This window comes from Molossus molossus, unplaced genomic scaffold (assembly GCF_014108415.1).
Source record: "Molossus molossus isolate mMolMol1 unplaced genomic scaffold, mMolMol1.p scaffold_m16_p_13, whole genome shotgun sequence".
Classification (NCBI taxonomy): domain Eukaryota; kingdom Metazoa; phylum Chordata; class Mammalia; order Chiroptera; family Molossidae; genus Molossus; species Molossus molossus.
The window spans coordinates 49,276,902-49,300,787 of record NW_023425348.1 but is presented as its reverse complement, the minus strand read 5'-3'; the positions used below and the strand labels follow the sequence as shown (position 1 = coordinate 49,300,787).

At 36.8% G+C, this 23,886-nt stretch overlaps 3 protein-coding genes across 3 annotated transcripts; 1 reads left to right on the top strand and 2 right to left on the bottom strand.

Annotated features, from left to right (window-relative positions):
- The first annotated feature begins 3,215 nt into the window (after window positions 1-3,215).
- LOC118628328 (olfactory receptor 52E8-like) lies at window positions 3,216-5,514 on the top strand. Its single transcript, XM_036259204.1, has 2 exons — window positions 3,216-3,957; window positions 5,315-5,514. Exons 1-2 carry the CDS (start codon window positions 3,216-3,218, stop codon window positions 5,512-5,514), a joined length of 942 nt encoding a protein of 313 aa, XP_036115097.1.
- An 8,589-nt stretch (window positions 5,515-14,103) lies between these two features.
- Window positions 14,104-15,119, bottom strand: LOC118628483 (olfactory receptor 52N2). The gene has a single exon (XM_036259476.1). It carries the CDS (start codon window positions 15,101-15,103, stop codon window positions 14,138-14,140), a length of 966 nt encoding a protein of 321 aa, XP_036115369.1. The 5' UTR covers window positions 15,104-15,119; the 3' UTR covers window positions 14,104-14,137.
- Window positions 15,120-22,059: 6,940 nt separating this feature from the next.
- Window positions 22,060-23,005, bottom strand: LOC118628768 (olfactory receptor 52N2-like). Its single transcript, XM_036259717.1, is given in 2 exon segments — window positions 22,060-22,321; window positions 22,323-23,005. Coding segments are annotated over 2 exon segments (945 nt in total).
- Between the last annotated feature and the right edge of the window lie 881 nt (window positions 23,006-23,886).

The window sequence follows — 23,886 nt, the reverse complement described above, 5'->3', positions numbered from 1 at the left end:
GACCTGCTCAGTGTTGTGCAGGGGAATAATTTTATCTCAAGGAGAGGTGTCTTTTACTCAGCACTGCAGAACACCTGGCGGGACATGTTTCTGGTTCTAATGCTGTTGTTCTTGAGCTTTTGTTGTTCATTCTAAGTAGGGATAAAGATCTAGATAGATTTTGAAGCAATTCTTTTTTTCTACTTTCTGTCCTAGTTTGTTTCTCTCCTACATGGAAGTCTCCCACATTTATTACAAGTTTAAGGTTTTAAGTGTACAATTTTATGTTATAACATCAGTATATTGCATTGTGTGCCCATCATTCTTCTAACAGGAGGGCTTTTGACCAGGAGTTAAAATTAATAATTATCTACTCATTCAGTCTTTCATTAGCACTTTGAGTGGCAGCTGTGGTGCTAGAGAAATAATGATGAACAAAACCACTTCCTGGCCCCCTCTATAACTATGCATGAAGCTTACAATTGAGTGGGAACCCAGGCATTGGTTAAATACCCATACAGAGAGCGATGTAGAAGAATGAGAGGGCTCTGGGAGAGACTATTAGCAGCCAGTACACCAAGCTCAGTGGAAGTCTGAGAATTAATAGCAGGAGGATGCTGGTTCCTCTCTTCTTTTCTTCACATCTGCTTTGGGGATGCTTTCAGCAGGTGTATTTCCATTTTTAGAGATTTTATCTTTTTTACTTTTCTCTCATGGAGTCATACCTCTTGCATTCTTAAAGTCTACTTTGATTGTCTAAAATCCCAAGTGTATTGTTGTATATGATGCAATGTCTCAACTTCCCTTGCTTCTAGGAAAAGGTCATGCCTCCCATTATTAATATTATTTTATCATCTTCAATGGGCTATTCTTTTTAAAAAATATTTTTTAGAGAGAGGAAGGAAGAGGGAGAGAGAGACAGAAACATTGATGAGAGAGAACATCAATTGGCTGCTTCCTGCATGCTCCCCACTAGAGACCTGGCCCACAACCTGGGCATGTGCCCTGATCGGGAACCAGACTAGTGACCTCCTGGTGCATGGGTCAACCACTGAACCACACCAGCTGGGCTCAATGGGCTATTTTTTATGTAGTATTTTTAAGAACTTACTCACTTTTGGTTCCCTCTTCTTTAGAAATGTGTATTTAGACCAATTATGTTTGTAAAATATTCAACAGGTAGTAGAGAATGAGGAAAAGTAAATTGGGAAGAAATCTAGGGCTACTGATTATGAGAACAATGTAGCTCAAGAAACTGAATACAAGGCTAAACAGAGGATCACTGAATACTTACATTTGGGCAGAGCACTAGGAATGCCAGGAGGTCAGAGTAGTTTCATTTTGAGGATGGATGGACACAATCCTCACCTGCACCTATGACCCACACAGACAAGAGAAATCCAGTTATTCAGAACCAGAATCTGCTTTTCTCATGAGGCTGATGGGAGTGGTAAGTGATATAATTTGTCTAATATTTTCTTGTGAAATTGAAATAATGTTAAATGCTTATGAACACTATATTTTTATAACTGTTCTCTTTCTTCTAATAGCAATGATAACAACAGCAACAACAACACCCATGATCTTCAATTTAGAAACAAAGTTGAAAATAATGTAGATTATTTAGAAATGAAGTAAAGCCAAGTTGTCTGCTATGAAGAATGGGAGAAATAAATGGGTACCTGGAAAGGTTCAATCACTGCTTTATGCCTGAGTCAACCTCTCAAAAAGTGGTGTTTTTTTGTTTGGTTTTTTTATCCTCACCCTAGGACACTTTCCCATTTTTTGTTCAGGTAGAGTGGGAGGAAGAAAGAGGAAGAGAGAGAGAGAGAGAAACATCAATGCAAAAGGGTCACATCGAGTGGCTGCCACTGGCATGACCAACCAGGGCTGGGGACCAACTGCATCCGAGGTACGCACTCCTAGTGGGAACCAAACCCGGGTCTCTCCGGACCACAGGGCAACACTTTAACCACTGAGCAAGACCGATCAGGGCAAAAAGTGGTGGTTTTATATTTAAGATTAATTATGTTGCACTGAATTTTGTGTAATCAGTGGCCTTGTAAGGCAAGTTCTTTATTTCAAAGAACAAAGCAAATGTCTTCATCTACCAATGACAAAAACAAAAAATAACAACAGAAATTAAGAAGGAGAAAAAAATATACGCTTAGATTAAAAAAAAAATTATATTAATTGATTTTAGAGAGAGAAAGGGAGAAGGAAAGAGAGAAACATCGATGAGAAAGAATATCGATTGACCACCTCCTGCATGTCCCCCACTGGGGATTGGGCTCACAACCTGGGCATGTGCCCTGACCATAAATCAAACTGGTAACCTCTTGGTGCACCTCTTGGTGCATGGGTTGATACTCAACCACTGAGCCACACCGGCTGAGCTGTGCTTAGATTTTTTTTTTTTTATCCTCACCCGAGGATATTTTTCCATTTTTTGTACAGATAGAGTGGGAGGGAGAGAGAGGAAGGGAGAGAGAGAGAGAGAGAAACATCGATGTGAAGGGACACATCGAGTGGCTGCCACCCGCACGACCAACCAGGGTCGGGGACAAAATGCAACCAAAGTACGTGCCCTTAGCGGGAACCGAACCCCGGTCTCTCCAGACCGCAGGCCGACGCTCTAGCCGCTGAGCCAAACTGGCCAGGGCTGTGCTTAGATTTTAATGAAAGTTATTTATAAGCATGTTGAGAAAGAAAGAGAGGCCATATTAAGTAGCAGGTTATAAGTGGAAATGCCCAAGGGCATATATTGGACTCATAGTTCTAGTTAAACAAATTAAAGGGTGATTTTGAAATCTACACTATTGCCAGGGATCACAGATGATAATCATTTAACAGTGGGATATCAATTTAATTATCCCAATTAATAATTAACTATATCAAAAAGTAAAAGCCTAATATAGACTCTTATATCAATTGGGTTGGTCTACATTCACAGTAAAATTAATTTAGATTATCTTGAGCAACATCCAAATATCCATTCATTTGTTAGAAAAATCCTTTTTATTTGTCATATATTTGTTAATGAGAGTAAATGAGGGGAAGAGAAGTCTATGAGAAAACATGACCTTTGTTCTGTATTTTTAGATAAATTATACAAATTACATCTTTTTTTTTTTTCTTATTTAGTATTAGCAATATTGATGAGGCAGTGGGAAGCCTTGTACACAACTAAACATTCCTTCAAATGAGTGGATGTGACATCAGAAGCCCTTGCCAGTATGTCTCCAGCCAATATGTCATGTATTCACCCCTCGTCCTTCCTGCTGTTGGGAATCCCAGGACTGGAACATATGCAACTCTGGCTTGGCTTCCCATTTGGTACAGTGTACCTGATTGCCCTCTTGGGAAATGTCATCATCCTCTTTGTGATCCAGACTGAGCACAGCCTTCACCAGCCCATGTTCTACTTGTTGGCCATGCTGGCCCTCACTGACCTGGGCCTCTCCACTGCCACCGTTCCCAAAATGCTGAGCATCTTCTGGTTTGGTCTTAGTGAGACTGCCTTTGGGGGATGCTTAGCTCAAATGTTCTTTGTACACCTGTTTACAGGCTTTGAAACATTCATGCTTGTAGCCATGGCTTTTGACCGCTATGTTGCCATTTGCCACCCACTTCGATACAACACAATCCTCACAAACAGAACTATCTGTATTATTGCTGTTGTAGGAATGTTGAAAAATTTTGTTTTGGTTTTTCCACTTGTATTTCTCCTTTTAAGGCTTTCGTTCTGTGGACATAATACTATCCCTCATACCTACTGTGAGCACATGGGCATTGCCCGTCTGGCTTGTGTCAGCATAAAGGTCAATATAATATTTGGATTAGTTCTTATCTCTATGATACTTCTGGATGTTATTTTGATTGCTATCTCCTATGCGAAGATTCTACATTCTGTCTTCAAACTCCCATCTTGGGAGGCCAGGCTCAAAGCACTCAATACTTGTGGTTCCCATGTCTGTGTCATCTTAGCTTTCTTTTTTTTTTTTTTTTTTTTCTATGAATTTTTATTTATTTTTTTGTTACAGATATTTTACCTTTTTACCCCATTGGCACCCCCCACCCCACCCCCTCCACCCTGTCCCCGGCTTAGTTGTCCATGTCCATTGGTCATGCATACATGCATATAAGTTCTGTGGTTTATCTCTTCCCACCCCCCCACCCCCCATCCCCTCTTCTGAGGGATGTCAGTCTGTGCCCTACTTCCATGTGTCTGGGTCTACTGTATTCCTCAGACTGTTATGTTCATTATATTCCGTATATAAGTGAGATCATGTGGTATTTGTCTTTTTCTGCTTGGCTTCTTTCACTTAGGATAATACTTTCCAGGTCCCTCCATGTCGTCTCAAAGGATAAGAGATCTTTCTTTCTTACCGCTGCATAGTACTCCATTGTGTATATGTACCACAGCTTTTTGATCCATTCGTCTACTGGTGGACACTTGGGCTGTTTCCAGATCTTAGCTATTGTAAATAGTGCTGCTATGAACATGGGGGTACATATATTCTTCCTGATTGGTGTTTCAGGCTTCTTAGGGTATATTCCCAGCAGTGGGATCACTGGGTCAAATGGAAGTTCAATTTTTAATTTTTTGAGGTAGCACCATATTGTTTTCCATAGCGGCTGCACCAGTCTGCATTCCCACCAGCAGTGTATTAGAGTTCCCTTTTCTCCACACCCTCGCCAACACTTGTTGTTTGATGATTTGTTGATGGCGGCCATTCTGACAGGTGTGAGGTGATACCTCATTGTTGTTTTAATTTGCATCTCTCGGATGATTAGTGATGTTGAGCATTTCTTCATATGTCTCTTGGCCATTTGTATGTCCTGTTTGGAGAGGTGTCTATTCAGCTCCTCTGCCCATTTTTTAATTGGGTTCTTTGTCTTCCTTTTGTGGAGTTGTGTGAGCTCTCTGTATATATTGGAAATTAACCCCTTATCTGATACATCATTGGCAATGATGTTCTCCCATACAGTGGGTTGCCTTTCCATTTTGATGATCGTTTCTTTTGCTGTGCAGAAGCTTTTTAGTTTGATGTAGTCCCATGTGTTCATTTTCTCCTTTATTTCTGTTGCCTTAGGTGATGTATCAGTGAAAATTCTGCTCCGTATGATGTCCGAAATTTTGTTGCCTACATTTTCTTCTAGAATTTTTATGGATTCACGGGTCACATTTAAGTCTTTTATCCATTTTGAGTTTATTTTTGTGTATGGTGTAAGTTGATGGTCGAGTTTCATTTTTTTGCATGTAGCTGTCCAATTTTCCCAACACCATTTATTAAAGAGGCTGTCTTTACTCCACTGTATGCTCTTGCCACCTTTATCTTAGCTTTCTTTATTCCAGCCTTTTTCTCCTTTATGACTCATCGATTTGGCCACAATATTCCACGTTATATCCACATTCTCCTGGCTAATTTATATGTGATAATTCCTCCTGCTCTTAACCCCATCATTTATGGGGTGAGAACCAAGCAGATCCGAGATCGGGTGGTAACAATCTTTCTTTTTAAGGATATTTGACTTGAAACACTTGATTTGAAAATAGTCTTCAAATATTTTTCCTTTCTATCCTCCTTACAAAAAGGAAGTGTTCTTAAGCTTTTGTGGAGTAAATGCTTTACAGAACATGATGTAAAACACAATGTTTCTTCACTTATGTGAATAATCAAATTGGAAATAAATTTACATAGCAAATATTTGTCTCTAGACTAAATATAAACTTCATTTTTTTTTTTTAAATGAATAGGGGCCATTTATTTCTGTAATGGATATTAAAGTAAGGGTTTGAAAATAAAGACTTAACGCAACTCAAACACTAGCAAATAGTCTCTTTATGTAGAATCCATTGTTTATGGTGGAGTGCTGTGTTGTCAAGGACTGTCACACTGTAATGGGACCAACCAGACAATGTTGTAGGGTATGCAATCCAGGAGCATTAGTCAAAGAAATCAAATACAGATCTTATTTTTTCCATGGCAGAGTTAGCTCCCTTAATCACGTAACCTCATGGAAGAAAATAATCAATAAGCCATCATAGGTATAATTTTGTTTCATTTTTATAAATCATATGGTATTTGTCTTTTTCTGTTGATTTATTTCACTTAATGTAATACCATCAAGGTTCATTCATGTTCTCACAAATGGCAAGATTTCATTTTTTTTTTAAGTTTTTTAAAATTTCTCACCTGAGGATTTTTTCCATTTATTATCAAATAAAGTGGGAGGGAGGGAGAGAGAGAGACAGAGAGAAACATTGATGTGATAGAGCCACATTGACTGGTTGCCTCCCTCACAACCCGACCAGGGCCAGGACTAACTGCAACTCAGGTACATGCCCTTGACTGGAATTGAACCCAGACTAATTGGTCCATGGGCCAATGCTCCAAACACTGAGCTAAACCATCCAGGGAGATTTCATTATTTTTTATGCTATATATATATATGTCACATCTTTCTTATTTGGTTGCTTGTATGGCTTGGGTATTGTAAACAATGTTGCAATAAACATAGAGGTGCATATATTTTTTTGAATTTGTGTTTTTGTTTTCTTCGAATAAATACCCATGAGTGGAATTGCTGGGTTGTATGGTTGTTTCATTGTTAATTTTTGAGGAATCTCCATACTATTTTTCTTAGTGGTTGCACTAGTTAACAATCATGCAAACAGTGCACAAGGATTCCCTTTTTTTTCCACATCTTCACTAACACTTGTAATTTGTGGTCTTTTTTATAATAACCATTCTGACAGATGTGATGTGATATTTCATTGTAGCTTTGATTTGCTTTTCACTGATGGTTAGTGATGTTGAGCATCTTTTTATGTGTCTGTTAGTCACCTGTATATTTTCTTTGGGGAAATCCCTATCCAGGCCCTCTGCTCATTTTTCAATTGGATTGTTTGTTTTTTGATATTGAGTTGTATGAATTCTTTATATATTTTGGTTATTAACTTCTTAACAGCTTTATAATTTACAAACATTTTCTCCCATTTAGTAGGTTGCCCTTTTGTTTTGTTGATGGTTTCCCTTGTTGTGTAAAAAGGACTTACTTCTATTTGTTCATTTTTGCTTTGCCCAAGAAGACAAATCTAAAAAATTATTGCTATAATTGGTGTTAAAGAGTTTACTGTCCATATTTTCTTCTAGGAATTTTATGGTATCAGTCCTTACATTTAATTTTTAAATCTAGTGTAAGTTTATTTTATTGTATATGGTATAGGAAAGTGGTCTAGTTTTGTTTTTTTGCATGTATGTGTCTAATTTTCAAACACCATTTATTAAAGAGACCATCTTTTCTTTGTCATATATTCTTGCCTCTATTGTTGTAGATTAATTGACCATGTAAGCATGAGTTTATTTCTAGAATCTCTATTATGTTCCACGGATCTATGTATGTCTTTTTGTGCCAGTACTATACTGTTTTGGTTATCATAGCTTTGTAATATAGTTTAAAATTAGAACACATGTCTTCAATTTTGTTCTTTTTTTCTCAAGGTTTATTTGGATCTTCAGGGTCTTTGGTTGTTCCATATAAATTTTGGGATCATTTATTCTAGTTCTGTGAAAAATTCCATCGATATTTTTATAGGCATTATTGACTTTGCCTGTCTATATCTCGTATCCCCTGGAGGTTGGAAATATTCTAGTTCAATTTGGGAGTCATCAATTTTGAGGTTATCTCACAAATGATCTTTATCAATACTCTCACTGGCATAGAAATTGTTGTATTAGTCATTGTGACTTTTGATCATTATGTTGCCATCTGCATGCAGTTTTCAATATCAGAACTAAGCCTCACAGACAGTATCATGAATTTCATCAGGATGCATTCCTAAGGATGAAATAATCAGGTCACAAGACATGTTTATCTTTAACTTACTTGAACATTTTTAAATGTTTTCCAAAGTGGAGGATACCAATTTATAGTCATGACTATAGTATGGGAGTTTTCATTGATCTCCCTTCGCACTCTGTCCATATTGAGAGATTTTTATATTTAGCACATTTATAGGTACGCCATGATATGACACTGTGATTTTAATTTGAATTTTTCTGTTATTAATGAAGTTTAAAAACTTATTATTTGTTTATTAGTCACTTACATTTCTGTTTTCAAGAAGTGTCTATTAACCAGTAGAGCGTGTTGCAAACTGACTTTCGGGGTCACCAGGGTAATTTCAAACTTTAAGTGACACATGATAAACTCTACTTTCCTTTTCTTATCCATGAATCAAAATTATATATCCAGTCTCTCCAGAGATAATTCTGAAACTTTTCCAGTCCATTCATGAATTAACTTCCTCTTTCAAAAACATTCATTTTTTCTAGACAACATAATTTCCCCTTGATAATCAGACTTAACCATCTTAGCTGAGAAAATGGTATGAGGTATCCATAATGTTTGTGGTAAAACCTCAGATTTTAATTAGATAAAATTCTAGTAGAAATATATCTGTCTTGGGAAGCAGGACCTCCAAACTGCCAAATCCAAAGTATGAAGATAGGAAAAAAAAGGTTCTGGAAGCTGGTTATGTTGAAGAGGAAAATGTTTTTCTTCCTTCCAAGTTCTTTGGCTGACCTAATAATTAAGTTGACATAAAACAGGTTAACACGAGAAAAACAAGTTTAATGGTGTACATATGAAAGCTCACAAAGACAGGAGAGATTCCCCAGCAGTCAGGTAGTTGAGGCTTATATATCATCCTGGCCCAAGAGGAAATAGAGAGCGGATAACAGGTCTGGGATTTCCAAGGGGAGAAAGATAATTCACAGGAAGCTGTGAAGACAAATGTTAGGTAAACAAATGTTTGCCGTGCCATGTAGATAAGTCTTTCGGATCTAAAAAGTTATTTTTGGTGATGGGTTTCTTCTTGGTACAGATCCCCTATGGAAATTATGTTGGGAAGTTAAGGGAAAGATTAAAAATTCTTCTTGAGTCTCCTGGGCCTTGATGGCTTTCTGCTTTCAATAATCGACATGCCAAGGGGCACAGTCTGGGCTGGCCTCGCCCTGCCTCCCCTCAGTTAAGGCATGATAAGCGAAAGAGCTTACTTCTCCTCCCACACCTTAGTAGGACTAAGTAATCTGACTAGGAGGAGATGGCAATATAAAGTGTCTTACTGAAGCATGCACCAGATCCTGTGGTAACACCTCTAGTTTATATGTTTTCCCCCAGCTGGTAGCATTACTTTTCCTGCATAATTTATCACATTATTCTCCCAGACTATTTGCTTTGAGGTGATGGAGTACACAGCAAACTCCATGTATTTTATAGGTATGATTACACCATTACAAGTATTTATTTAAAACATGAGTTATTTTTTCTCAGCATAATGTTATATGGACTACCAAAGCGATGAATAAGGCATTCTGTGAGCCAGAGGTAGTGATTCTCTCAGTGTATTGCAGACAAATTTGTGTTTGACATTCAGATCTAGTCAGAAAAAGAAATGCCATTCCTACTACTACTCCCACCATGATGGAATCTACCAGCAATTGGCTAGCCACTTTTCCCTAAGGAAATGGTCTCATGTCAGAAGTTCAAACACTGCTCTTGCTTTTGAGGGGTTGACATTCTCCAGTAATTGTAGCTAGATCGACCAGGATTGGGGAATTACATGCATATGAGCACAAAAAACATGTGTAAAAATATTATTCATAATGACACAAACCCAGAAGGAACCTAAATGTCCATTAATGATAGAATGGATTAAAAAATGTGTAGGATATTCACATAATAGATTTCTATACAACAGTAAACATTGCCGAACCACAGACATGTACAGCAACATGGATTACTATTATGTTCAATAACAGAAGCCAGGCACAAAAGAATATATACCAGTTACGCTGGTGTGCCTCAGTGGGTGAGTGTCGACCCCTGCACTAAGAAGTTGCTGGTTTGATTTTCCATCAGGACACATGCTCAGGTTGTGGGCCCAATCCCTAACGGGGGGCATGCAGGAGGCGGCCAGTCCATGTTCTCTCTCATCAATGCTTCTGTCTCTCTCTTTCTCTCATTTCCTCTCTCTCTAAAATCAATAATAAAAAAAAATTCAAAAAAAAAAAAGAATATATACCATATGATTCCATCTGTATAAGAATAAATAACGGAATATGTCAGCTAAATTATAACATTTGGGGTGCATAATAAGTACACAACGAAAAGTAAGTATTTACACACAAAAAATAAGATAGTGGTTACTATTTGCGGAGGCATGGTAGAAAGATTAGCAAATAAAATAGCCATGGCTATGGCTTCTGGGGGCAGGCACTGTTGTACTTCTTGACTCCTGCTTTGGTTACATGAATATTGACAATTTATTGAGCTTTGTACATTGTTTTGCAAATATATTATATTTCACTTATTTTTCAAAAAGACTAAAACAAAAGAAACAATGTAGAAGAAAATATGGGAGAACAGTTTTATTCTAATAATCTCAGATGAGCAAAAACCATTATAATCCTGAGATAAAATTTAGTAGCCATAAATAATACTGAGAGAAATACAACAACATAGAAGGATGTGACTCATATCATAGGCTAAGTGAAGAGATCTACAAGTCATTTTAAATACCTAATAAAAAATCATTTAAGGTTATAAATAGATAGTGCACATAAAGCTGGATAAATTATAAGCATATAAAAGTATGGTTAATTTAATTCAAAATCAGATGACATGTAAATTACAAAGTTATATTGTTTTATCTCTTCAAATGGCAAAATATTTGAAAACTTATTAAAACATTATTTAATGGATGTAGTGAAAAAGTTGATCTTCTACTTTGCTCATTGGGGTACAGATTGGTAATATCACCTCCCTGGATAAAGAAACAATGCCCGTGACCTAGCAATTGCTCCTACAAATAATTTTAAAGCTCCTAAATAGACAAAATAAGGTTGGTAAAGTTTATGCACCCCAACATTGCTTTGACACACTCCAAATGTAAAAGAAAAAAATTATTAAACAACGAAGAAGTTCTGTAGAGATGTAGGATAAAGGAATAATACAATATATTGTTAAAGAAAAAGACTATTAAATATGCTAGCATTTAGATTTTAAAAGCCTATCATCATGGAATAAGCTGGAAGAATATACAATGCTTAATGATGGTGGTTGCCTCCAGTGAGGAATATTGTGTTGTATATTTTATTTCCTACATAAACTTCGGTAATTTTGAATATAGTATGTTGTACGTATGTGACCAATATATATGAAACTGAAAGAAGCCAGTATGAAATATGCCTCTTTGACTTAAAAATTATTTTGTGCTGGAGGCAATTAAGAAGCAATAAATACAAAAACAAAAACAAAAACAAAAAACTCCCCCTCTTTTTGCCTAGAAATAGAAAATAAATTATTTTTTAATTGCAGACAAACTAATTAATCCAGCAAAGGCACTAAAGAAATCTGAAAGCAAAACCTTGTTAAACTTTTGTCTTCCTAGTTACTTCTTTACCATTTACTTCCCCAGTCCAAAGGTTTGTCTTTTTTAATTTAAAATTTTTTTTACAAATATATTACTTCTTTGTCCAACAAGTGTAAAAGCTTTCTGCTCTAGTCACTTCCTCAGGTCTTCATTCTCTTGTGAAGACTCCAGTGGATATGTGAAAATTCAATAAAATGTGTTTGTTTTTCTTCTCTTAATCTGTTTTTGTGAATTTAATTTTCAAATTCAGGCAGGAACTCTAAAAGGGTTGAAGAAAACATTTTCTTTCATTACAAACAAAATATATGATCACTATCTAAAAAAATCATAAATTAGAAGTATATTGATTGACATGAAAAAATGTTGATAGTATATTAGTCAATAAAGATCTGAGGCTGTAAAATAAATTAAATGTTTATTTGAGGTCTTAAAGGCATTGCATCCGAGAGACACAGATTCAGGTAGTGACCCACAATGTGCTCTGGAAAGAAGGAAAAGCAGGGTCTACAAAGGCAAAAACCACAAAATGTAACTATTTCATGCACATGAAGGCGTGCTGGCTAGGTTACCAGGGCTTGCTTAGTCCCAATATACCTGAAGGCTACAGGAAGTGAGGCTCATACATGTCCATGTTGCAGGTGTTGCTCAGCATGATTATGGCTGCAGGATGTTCATGGCTTGTCCTTGAGCTGAGTTTAGCAAGTTTAGCCGCTTAACAGCAGCTCTGAGAACAGAGGCACAAAATGTGCATAGCCTCACTTCCTAAATACCTCCTGACTGAACTATTTTAAGTATCTCTCTTAGCAATGCTTATCCATTTTCTTTTTGCTCCCTACATACTGCACTCATTTTTTTCTTTTTGTATTATTTCTCCTTTTCATTTAATTTATGTTTCCTTTTGTGTATCCCTGGCCAGAGTCTAGATTCTGAGCTACTCCAGGCCAGGGACTGTATCATATTCAACTCGGCTTCTGTCTCATTAATCCCAAGGTATGACCAATAATATGACCTAAATAAATCTCTCAGAAAATGAATGAGTGGATGAGTGGATAAATTGTAACACATGCTAATGTTTAGTCAATGTTTCTGGCTGCTTGACTGGCAACATTACAATTATATTTTTTAAGTGTCAAATCATGGAGGGCTCAACATGATGAAATGGGAAAAAAAGAATTCTTAGACATGTCTTGAATGAACTATAGAGTATTTAAAAAAAAACAAAAAACATTTAGCCAATAATTAAAATTGGGAGATTTCACAAAACATCTAAATCTCGCTTGTCTTGAAAGATACAGGATTTTTTTTTTACATGATTCTGTGCCTGTGGATTTATTACTGTACAGATATTTTGATACATAGAGTGTGTATCACCCAATTTTATCACAAAAACTTATTTGACATAAGTGATATAAAATCTCTAAATCATAGTGTGTTTGCATTCAGAGTTATTATCACCCCAGATTTAAATTTTTATCCTAAAATTGGCAGTTTTTTTTTTTTGTAAAACTAGAAGTTCTCCTTCGTTCAATGAAAGGAAAATTGAAAAAGAAACAATAAATTCAAGCAACAGTGAGAGGTCAGATTTCCCTCTCAGCTCTCTGTGCCCTTCTTTCCTCTCACCCTCCCCACATACCCAGATGTCAGCATTTAGCTTGAATTCAGAGCACATTTAAGGAGAAGACATCTTAGCCATGCTGGTGCACAGAAATTTTACCTGTGCAAGGTTATATCTTAGTAGGTAAATATAAGAAAAAGATATCAGTAGAATATGAAATCTGTTTATGGTGTAGTTTTGTTCCAGTGTGTTTTCTGGGTAAGTTAAGGGTTTGTTACTGGGAAATCTTTAAAGGCTACACACCATAATAAATAGAGGAAAATGTGTGTATATTTTTTAACTTTGAAATGTTTGAAAGTGAGTAGTCCTTTTGGGGTAAGATATGCATTTTTGTTAGTATTGGTAAACATTTTTTTGTGAAGGGTTAGATAATAATTGTTTTAGGTTATTTTGGTCATATCTACTCTTTCTGTTCTCTTTTTTCCCTTTATTTTCATTGTTGACACTATTACAGATGTCCCCATTCCACCCCCTCCCACGTCCTTTCCCCACTTCTACCCAGCCACACCTCTTCCCTCTGGCCATCACCATGCTGTTGTCTGTGTCTACGAGATATGTATATATGTTCTTTGACCAATTCCCTCATCTCCTTTCATCCAGTCCCTCCTCCTCACTCCTGTCTGACTGCTCTCAGTCTGTTCTATGGAAAGATACAGAACTTTTTTGCAACCGTGGGCCCATGTTTTCCCATGGTAACAGTGTGCTTTAGTGCTTGAATGGGATAGAATTTTGCCTTTTATGGAGAGGATATGCTTGGTCCCCATCACCACAGCTTCCTCTTCTAACATACAATGCAAACACTGACACCAAGCCTGCAACCCTCATCTTGCTGCCTGACTGTTCTCACTAGACATATGAGTCTATAAATTCCTATGTAAAAGAAAATCTATGAGGAACAGATATGTTATCTCTTTCTTCTGCGCTTTATTCTTTGGCAGATTTTTACATGAAAGAAACATTTCATAATATGCACTCACAAATGCTTCAAAAATCTATACTTAGAGGACTTATTTTTAATACCATTTCACTCACATCATTTACAAATTTCTACTTCACTCTTTTTTATCCCCAAGCCCCCAGCAATATATCTATTTTATAATTTATTTGTCTTGGGCAAGGACAACCTTGTCTCCAAGTAAAAATTTGACCACACCTTCCCGAATCTGTTTGGTTTTGATTCCATAAACAACTGGGTTCATTGTAGGGGGCAGTAACAGATAAAGATTGGCCACAATGATGTGCACATGGTGTGGGATATTGTGTCCTCCAAATCGGTGGGTGAAAAAAGTGAAGAAAGCTGGGACATAGGTGATCACAATGGCACAGATGTGGGATGTACAGGTGCTGAAGGCTTTCTGACGAGCATCTGTGGATGACAGGCTCACCACTGCTCGCAAGATCATAGTGTAAGACAGGGCAATACAGCAGATGTCAAACACACCGATAAGGAGAGCAACCATCAGACCATAAACAGCATTGACCTTGAAATTGCCACAGGACAACTTGGCCACAGACATGTGGTCACAGTAGGTATGGGGAATGAAGTTGCCCCTGCAGTAGGGCAGGCGCTTGGTGAGGAACGTAAATGGGATGACAAGCATCACACCCCTCAGAAAGGTGGCAAGACCGGCTTTGGCAATGACAGGGTTGGTGAGGATGGTGGAATAACGTAAAGGGCAGCAGATGGCCACATAACGGTCCAAGGCCATGAGCATAAGCACCCCAGACTCCATTCCAGTCAGCATGTGGACAAAAAACATCTGTGCCAAGCAGGCATTGAAGTCAATCTCCTTGAGGTTGAACCAAAATATGCACAGCATGTTGGGGACAGTGGTGGTGCACAGGGTGACATCTGTTAAAGAGAGCAGGGCCAGGAAGTAGTACATGGGCCGGTGCAGGGCCTCCTCATGGCCGATGAGGTAGATGAGCCCAGCGTTCCCCAGGACAGCGATGATGTACATGAAGCAGAATGGCAGAGAGATCCAGATGTGTGCAGCTTCCAGCCCAGGAACACCATTCAAGATAAAGAATGTGGGGGTCAGGCTGGAGCTGTTGGCTCCACACATAATGGATGACAGGAGGTGGGCATTTTACTTCCTTTAATAGCGGTAGTTTCCTGGGCAAGGAAGTGATCCAAAGGTGAGTAGAGGGTTTAAAAACTAAATGCAGAGAATCAAATGAACTACAACAACAACAACAAAACCAATAATATTTTGAATGAGAAGTGATTACGTTTCCCTGAAGTCACATTGTCAAACTATGTATTCCATCTCTGGTTCTTACCTAATATGTGATATTGACAAGTCGTTTAGCCATTTTGTGCCTCGGTTTTTCTCAATCTAAAATGGGGATAATAATTGTGCCAAGCTCAGAAAGTTTTCAGACAATTCAGTAAGACAATTTATATAATGCGTTAAAACTGTGCATAGTACATAGTGACTACTCAGTAAATATAACAGTAATAATACTGCTGCTATTACTATTATTATTTTTTACCTCAGTATAAAGCTTCCTATGTGAACAAACTTACCTTTATTAATATATCAAGGAAATTCAAATGAAGCCACTCAACCCTGCTGTAACTCAGGGTCATTGTGCACTTTATGGTGGGAAAGGTAGTAAGAGGCTTTGATAATTGCAATTATATGGAGTGATTAGCAGTGAACTTTATAAAACAAATGCTCATTACAAGGGACTCCAAGAGACTAGAATATATTGGGAAATTTTTAGACAGAAAGAATTACAAATATCTCAACCCTGAAATGAAGTCCAGGGACATCTTGTCCAGTTAAATCCCCAAGAGGCTCCTGCTAGCCTAGGTAACTAAGCACATGGATATTGGAACTTCTGCAATGAGAACTGGTGTGCACCAGATGCCACCTCTAATGTCCACCTCCTTCTACGATAGCCTGAGGGCTCTAGAGCCACAAGACTGGAAAGAAAAGACCAGGATATTGGCATATCAGAGGAGGAAGAAATTTGGGCTCTGCAGGTCTGGCTTGTAAACTGAAACTTATCATCCATCATGGAAAACACTCAGGCTCTTCCAAGTATCAATGCCATATACCTACACAGTTGTTCCACACTCAAATTACAAGAAAACAGACAAACAGATTCTCTCAATGTCATTTTCCCCCTCCTTAGTAAGTGATTTCTATTTACATCTTCCCTATCAGTTCTTTCTCAAAGATGCACATGAATTCTGCTGTTAGAATGTATTCAAGAGAAGGAAAATAAAGTCGATGAGTGCCTGCTCTCTAATATATGAGAGCAAAGCATTATTGCATGCTTATTTAGAGAGACTTAGACATTCAGACTCCGTGAGTTTGCAATACTAACTAGATGGATGGACTTGAACAAGTCTCAACCTTTCTTTTTACAATTTTTGTGACTTTTAAGAGGGGTGGTAGTGATTAATAATAGTACATATTATAAAGGAGTTAGTACGGTTTAGTGAGAGTTAACTCTTCAAGTGGTACCTGGCATTTAGTACATAATCAATGTATGTTATCTCTTATAATAATAGATAATAATTGCCACATTATGTGCTAAAATATATTTATTTAACAGATCTTTATCGATTGTCTTTCACATGCCCATGCCACATATCATTCTAGTTTGTAGGAATACATTAGTGAACCCAACAGACAACATGCTCTACACTCATGGAGTTAATATTTTAATGGGAGTTGAATCTTGTATTCAAACTTATAAAAATGCCATGGACGTATGTTATTATCTCCATTTTATACATGAGGAAATGTAAGTCCAGGGTGAGTTAATAAAATGTCTAAGTCCACAAATGTTAAAAACTGGTAGAGCCATGCTTTAAATCTAGGTGATTCTGATGTTGAAGCCATGAGTATAATCAATTTATATCTGTTGACCTAACTTACTGATTCTGAGATATAACTGCATACACTGAGCATAACTAGCTCAAACAAATCATGATGACATAGGAGAACGCTTATTTTTGATAATATCTTAAGGAAGAGATATAATGAATGTGTAAAGTGGCAAAATGTTAGTCTTTAGCTACGGGAGCTCTCTGTACAGAGAGAACCTGCCTGTGAGCTAGTTGCAGTCTTATTCCTGATTGGTTCACATGGGTGGTTGTATGGAGAGATTTCTATAGGGAAGCCCCTTCCAGAAATTCCCCTCAGTGCCTATTAGGGTTCAAGTCTCGTTTTCCATTACTTGTCCACAAAGACCATTTCCACTAAAAGCTGTTCTGAATATAGATATCTATTAATTCAGGAAAAAAACAACCTTTCCCCCTCTTATTGGAGTATACCATTGTCTCGACTTCTTTATCTTCATTAAATTATAAGGTAATTTATCATTTATTTCACAGTTAGGGGAACACTGCTTTTCTTCTTAGTCCCACACATGCCCTTCTATGCTGGCTGGAGTTGAGAAGAAACACTGAAATCAACCACATCTCAAACACTTGTATTTCTTGTACTACAAGCTTCATTTACATTTGAGAAAATACAAGTTTTTGGGGAATCATCCAAACTCACCTTAGTGTTGGCAAAGACTGGATCATGGGCATGGCTAAGACTCCTGAGCATCAAAGAGTTCTACAACAATCAGGTTCCACCTCTGCGTAGCATTTTGGTACCCTTTGAGGATTCTCAGTATATGAGTGCCTACACCTGATTGGATCTCCCCTGCAGCTGGCTCAGAAGGCTCTGGTGAGAGTCAAGATCCCTGGGGACTTTTGAGATTATTTCTATATTTATCAGCTTTTTAACAGGAGTAAAAATACAAAACAGTAAGATGTTAATGTTAAATATCTTGCCCCATGTGTGTATTCTGATGAAGTTCTAATAGTCATGAGAATTATATTTCATTAATCTTAATTTATAAAATAATAGTCTAAGTGTATAATCATAAAATCCCACAAATGTATTAAGACACATGTAATATCAATAACTGCCCCATCTTCCTGAATTATGTTATATATAGGTTCAATGCATGCGTACCACCTAGTGAAATGAGTCCAAAAGTGGTAAGAAATGAACATAATTAAAACTGTAATGATTGCGTATTAACTATATACACAGAAAAGGTAAATAAATCTACAAATAAATTATTAGTCTTACTACATTACGAATATCACCGAAACAGGGTCAGTAAAACTAAATTTAATCAATAATCTAATAACACATTAGACAAAGAAAATGGAAAAGTGATACCTTTAACAATAGTATCAGATACCTAGAATTTAATTTAACCAGTGATTGGAAAATATCCCCTGAAAGCTATAAAAAATATGTTCAGAAATTAGAAGGAATTAGAAATTAGAAATTAAATATGATAGAGGTAATCTAATTTCAAAGTCATTTATAAATATAATACAATGTCACACTACCACAATTATTAGTCATTTTCTAAAAATAAGACGCTCTTGAAGAAGGACTTTGGAAAGATGATGGAATAGGAATTTTCTACTTGCCTTTCCACACAGAATATCAATGTTGACAATCACTCACAAAGGAGATTCTAGAAGTATGAGTTTCTTCTTTTATCATTATTGTAGTTCAAATATTTTAAAACTGTATATTGTAATGTATTTCTTGAAGTGTACACACTTTAAACTTCAGTGAATGCATCAATATGAACTGTAGATCCATTATCTTCTCTAGGGCATTGGATATTGCTTGTGCTCCAGTTATTATGAGCTCTGCTGTATTAGCACCAACCATGTCTATGTTGTCTCTTCAATCTCTGTTCTTTCTTTTCGGTCAAGAGTTTCCCCTGCTGTCTTTACTTACTACAGTCTGCAACAGCTTTTAATATTTGCTAATTATTCATTTATAATAATGACTAATTTAAAAGAATAACTTCTTTTGTTTCCTCTTTAATAGAGATTTCAATTTTTACCATGCTTTAATTTGCCTATTAAATGTTATCTTACTCAGTTATCATTGTCTTAGCTCATCTTATTACCTTATCGTCTCATTCTGCAATTCTAGAAATTTTTGTCCTTATAATTTTTTTCTTTTGCACAGATTATATGAAATTATTCTAATTTGAAACACTATTTAAAAAGTCTTTTTAATCTAGCAGCAAAAATTTTCTACACAAGTGATAATCTTTTATTTTTCTACATGCTCTTTATTTTATCTTTTTTATCAGGATATTATTACATGGTCAATATAATTATTATTGTCAGTGGGGGTGTTGCCCTCTGTTTTTATTCCTCTTCACTCAGAGTTAGATTTGTCTATTCTGATTGTTTTTCAACAAACATAGAGTCTAAGTAACTTTGTTTCTTCTCTCTCTCATACTTAGACACCTAGGGCAGAATAACATATGGGTTCCTACACCAAGTGTCCATTTCTGGCAAAGTTTGATGGAGATCCTTCCATCAAAGGATCTCCTTCCTGGAGATCCTTCTTTTCTTATCATGACTCCTGGTATACAGTGTACAATTTCAAGAAGTTACTTAAATCAAGGTTAATTTACCCATACTACTTATGGTAATTATTATTAAGACTTGTGTACTGAAATTATTAGTATATACCCTTATATAGTTATCCCACCCTTTTAATTCCCCCTTCCTGTGTACTGTCCATATTTACGATTTCCTCCAGTATGTTGAAGGTGAGCATGTATGTTTGTCTGTGTGGAGGTAGGTGGTTAATAAAGATGCATAAAATGTCAGAATGTGCATTGAGTATTCACTACTAGCAGAGAAAACAATTGAATATATAGAGAAAGACTACTGCCAAAAAGTGTTTGTATGTTTTTTAAAAAAATCCTTACCCAAGGATATTTTTCCATTTATCCTCAGATAGAGTGGGAGGGAGGGAGAGAGAAACATTGATGTGAGAAAGACACATCGATTGGCTGCCTCCCACATGACCCTGACTGGGGCTGGGGATGAACCACAGTCGAGGTACATGCCCTTGACCAGAATCAAACCCGCGACTCTTTGGTTCGCGAGCCAGTGCTCTAACCACTGAAAAAACTGGCCAGGTCTGTTTGTATGTTTTTATCTTTTTGGATTCATCCACAGTGTTGCTTTGGTGTTTCCTCAAATTACCATAGTAATAACATTTTTTCCCCCTGCATCTTTGGGTTGGCCAGCATAGATATTTTACTTTTCATTCAAAGACTGTGTAATGATTCCAGATTTTTGGCTTCATACTTTGTCCAACTTTTACACCTTGACAACTTAAGTCATTTGAGTCAAGTCTCTGCATAGCTATGAGTTCTCATCTCCTGTTTGCCTCTGTGAGTTCCCATTTTATGTCTAAAATGCTGACATTTTTGCTTTTAGCTTTAATTTATATAATTTCAGAAATATACAGCTTGGGCAAAAGTAAGTTTAGTTACCAGTATGTGAAACACACTCTATATTTATATTATTTTTTATTAGTTATTGTATTGTTTTCCATATGAATAGTTGTAAACCTACTTTTGTCCCACCCTGTATCTTATTCAGTATTTCCATGTTTAAAGTGTTGGGGGAATTGTATGTTCTTGCTTACAGGTTCAAACTGCCATCCTGGCTGAAAACTTTCAAAATACTAACGTAATATTATCTAATGACACACTAGCATTTTTTTAGTGCAACATAATTTCAAAAAACATTGTGTTCCATATAATAGTCTTCAAAATGTCTGGCGGAGGAATAGTATACTTTTCTAAAAAGTTTAAATGATGCACTTAAATATTGATAAATGTTTATTTTACAACTACCAGTAGTGGAATGAGGTTTGGATTGGCAATAACATGTACAAAACTCAGAAAGTTTTCACCTAAAACTAGATCTCCTTAGTGGTATAGAAGGATATGGGGACTGGAAATAAGTAAACAAAGTATCTTCAGGCTTGTTTATAGCCCAGCAGTGACCCAAGTGCAGCTTCTTAGCTCCATGTTTTGCTGCAGGGCAACAGGGTTTGGTTGGTCATTTCGCAAACTTTCTTTGAGAGATTCACTTCACTTTGGAGTCAAATTATATGGTAGCTGAGCCTGGGGAAGAAATTCAGGCAAAACCAAATGCTTATAGATTTTGATGGCGAATCTCCTCTATTTTACTACTACTTCACAACCATTTCTAAGACTTATTCCATGTCTGCAGCAAAAGTCTCCCAGAATTATCCTTAAGACATTGTTCTAAGTTAGTGTAGCTTTATTTTCTTGCTTATCTTACCATCTTTCATTGAGATCATACTGATAAAATGATAAGAATATCATTTTCCTGAATCGTGGAAATCCACTATAGCTTAGATAGACATGAGATAGTTTACATAATTGAACCAAGCTCTAGAAAATTATGTGGTGAAAGAAAGAGTGGAGGTAATGAAGTCACTAAGACATGGGTGAAGAGACTTATGAAACAGACTCTGAGACATTTTTTTTAATCCTCGCCTGAGGACATTTTATTTTATTTATTTATTTTGTATTTATCTTCAGATAGAGCAGAAGGGAGAGAGGGAGGAAGAGAGAGAAAGAGAAACATTGATGTGAGAGAGACACTTCAACTGGTTGCCACTCACAGAACCAAAACCGGGGCTGGGGACAAACTGCAACCCTGGTACGTGCCCTTAGCAAGAAACAAACCCAGGTCACTCTAACCACTGAGCCAAACTGGCCAGGGAGAGATTTATTTTTTATGGGTTTCCACCAAGAACAGGTGAATCCGCAACATAGAATGAGAAAAATCTTTTTTTTTTTTTTTTTCTGGCATGCATCCCATTTGCTATTGTTCAACATTAAAAAAATTAAGAATCCAAACAAAATTATTTCCAAACAACCTTGAAAAGCTACTCTCATGTGGAATTTCTTTTAAGAAAAAACAATCCTCAATTCAAGAAGACATTTTCTATATTTATTGAATTTCTATCATTGATGAGCTCTACAAAAAAAAATTCAGTTAATATGACAATAGGTATTCAATAAATATTGCTTTCTGTAATGAGACCAATGGTTTTAAATTTATACTCAAGAATATCCTCTAAATTATTATTATTTTTCTTACTTTGATTTTAGATATTAATTCATTAATCTACTCCATAGCTAAGATACCTTTCTCCCTAAAAAATAACTTGATTAATCCTTCTTGTATCTGTTTGGTCTTGACTCCATAAACAATGGGGTTCAGGGTAGAAGGCAACATCAAATAGAGATTAGCAATAATGATATGGGCATGATGGGGGATGTTTTGACCTCCAAAACGATGAGTAAAAATGGTAAATAAGGCTGGAACATATGTAATAACAATAGCACATAGGCGGGATGTACAGGTGCTGAAGGCTTTCTGACGAGCTCAACACTGCTCGCAAGATCATAGTGTAAGACACAGAAATACAAAATATATCAAAGCCCCCAATTAGAAGAGCTACCAAGAGACCATAAATAGCATTGACCTTGAAATTTCCACAGGACACCTTGGCCACAGACATGTGGTCACAGTAGGTATGGGGAATGAAGTTGCCCCGGCAGTAGGGCAGGCGTTTGGTGAGGAACGTGAATGGGATGACAAGCATCACAGCCCTCAGAAAGGTGGCAAGACCGGCTTTGGCAATGACAGGGTTGGTGAGGATGGTGGAATAACGTAAAGGGTAGCAGATGGCCACATAACGGTCCAAGGCCATGGGCATAAGCACCCCAAACTCCATTGCAGTCAACATGTGGACAAAAAACATCTGTGCCAAGCAGGCATTGAAGTCAATCTCCTTGAGGTTGAACCAAAATATGCACAGCATGTTGGGGACAGTGGTGGTGCACAGGGTGACATCTGTTAAGGAGAGCAGGGCCAGGAAGTAGTACATGGGCCGGTGCAGGGCCTCCTCATGGCCGATGAGGTAGATGAGCCCACCATTCCCCAGGACAGCGATGATGTACATGAAGCAGAATGGCAGAGAGATCCAGATGTGTGCAGCTTCCAGCCCAGGAACACCATTCAAGATAAAGAATGTGGGGGTCAGGCTGGAGCTGTTGGCTCCAGACATAATGGTTGACAGGAGGTGAGCATTTTACTTTCTTTATCAACAATTGATTTTCTGTACAGAAAAGAGAGAGAGATATTGAGAGACAGAGATAGATCGATAGAGATAGAGAGACGAGAGAGAGAGAGAGAGAGAGAGAGAGAGAGAGAGAGAGAGAAAGAGAAAGAGAGAGAGAGAGACCAGATAAGAGGTAGGGGTTTAGACAATAATATCCCAAAATGCATGAAACATTCACTTTGTTATGAATATTGGTATAGTTTATTTCTCCAGCTCTAGCAAGAAAGTCTTGGAACTATGGTATTTAAAAATAATTAAAGAGTACCCTACTTGACATCCCACTGCCTACTGTGTCTAAGTAACTATCCTCACCTCTCTCCATCACACTTCTTGCACTCCACATTCTGATCAAAAGTTCTGCACTATGCTATAATTGTCTTTTTCCTCCAATGAGTTTTTCTATTCTTTCCTGTTAGTTGTACTTGAGTCGCGTCACTAAAATTATGGTTATATTTAGAGAATTGCCCTAATCTGACTGGTACTTATCAGCAGGATTTTTGTTCTGCCTTGAAGATTGTGAAGCAAGTAATTCAGGTAAAATTTTTTCATACTGTTCCATATATTTTGCTTAAGATAATAGATTTTAGATGCTCAGTGAAATATAGTGAATTAAGAAATATTTGTATTAGTAAAGATTTGGCATGTCTGATTCTCAGACTCTGTTTATTTAATGTCAACTTCATGCTTTTCCACACTGTGACATTTCAAAGAAAGTTCTTGAAAAAAGAGGTACTTGCACTTATAAATTATTAGAAAGTTTTATAAAATTTTAGTAAACATTTTATTAAAGACTTAAATTCACACAGATAACAGCATCTCTTCCTTTT

Excerpts from the sequence above, each read along its gene's own strand:
- LOC118628328 (XM_036259204.1), top strand. The coding sequence starts at position 3,216 with ATGTCTCCAGCCAATATGTCATGTATTCACCCCTCGTCCTTCCTGCTG. Across the intron at positions 3,958-5,314 it reads TTGTGGTTCCCATGTCTGTG|TTATCTTAGCTTTCTTTATT; the intron begins TCATCTTAGCTT and ends CTCTTGCCACCT.
- LOC118628483 (XM_036259476.1), bottom strand. The coding sequence starts at position 15,103 with ATGTGTGGAGCCAACAGCTCCAGCCTGACCCCCACATTCTTTATCTTG.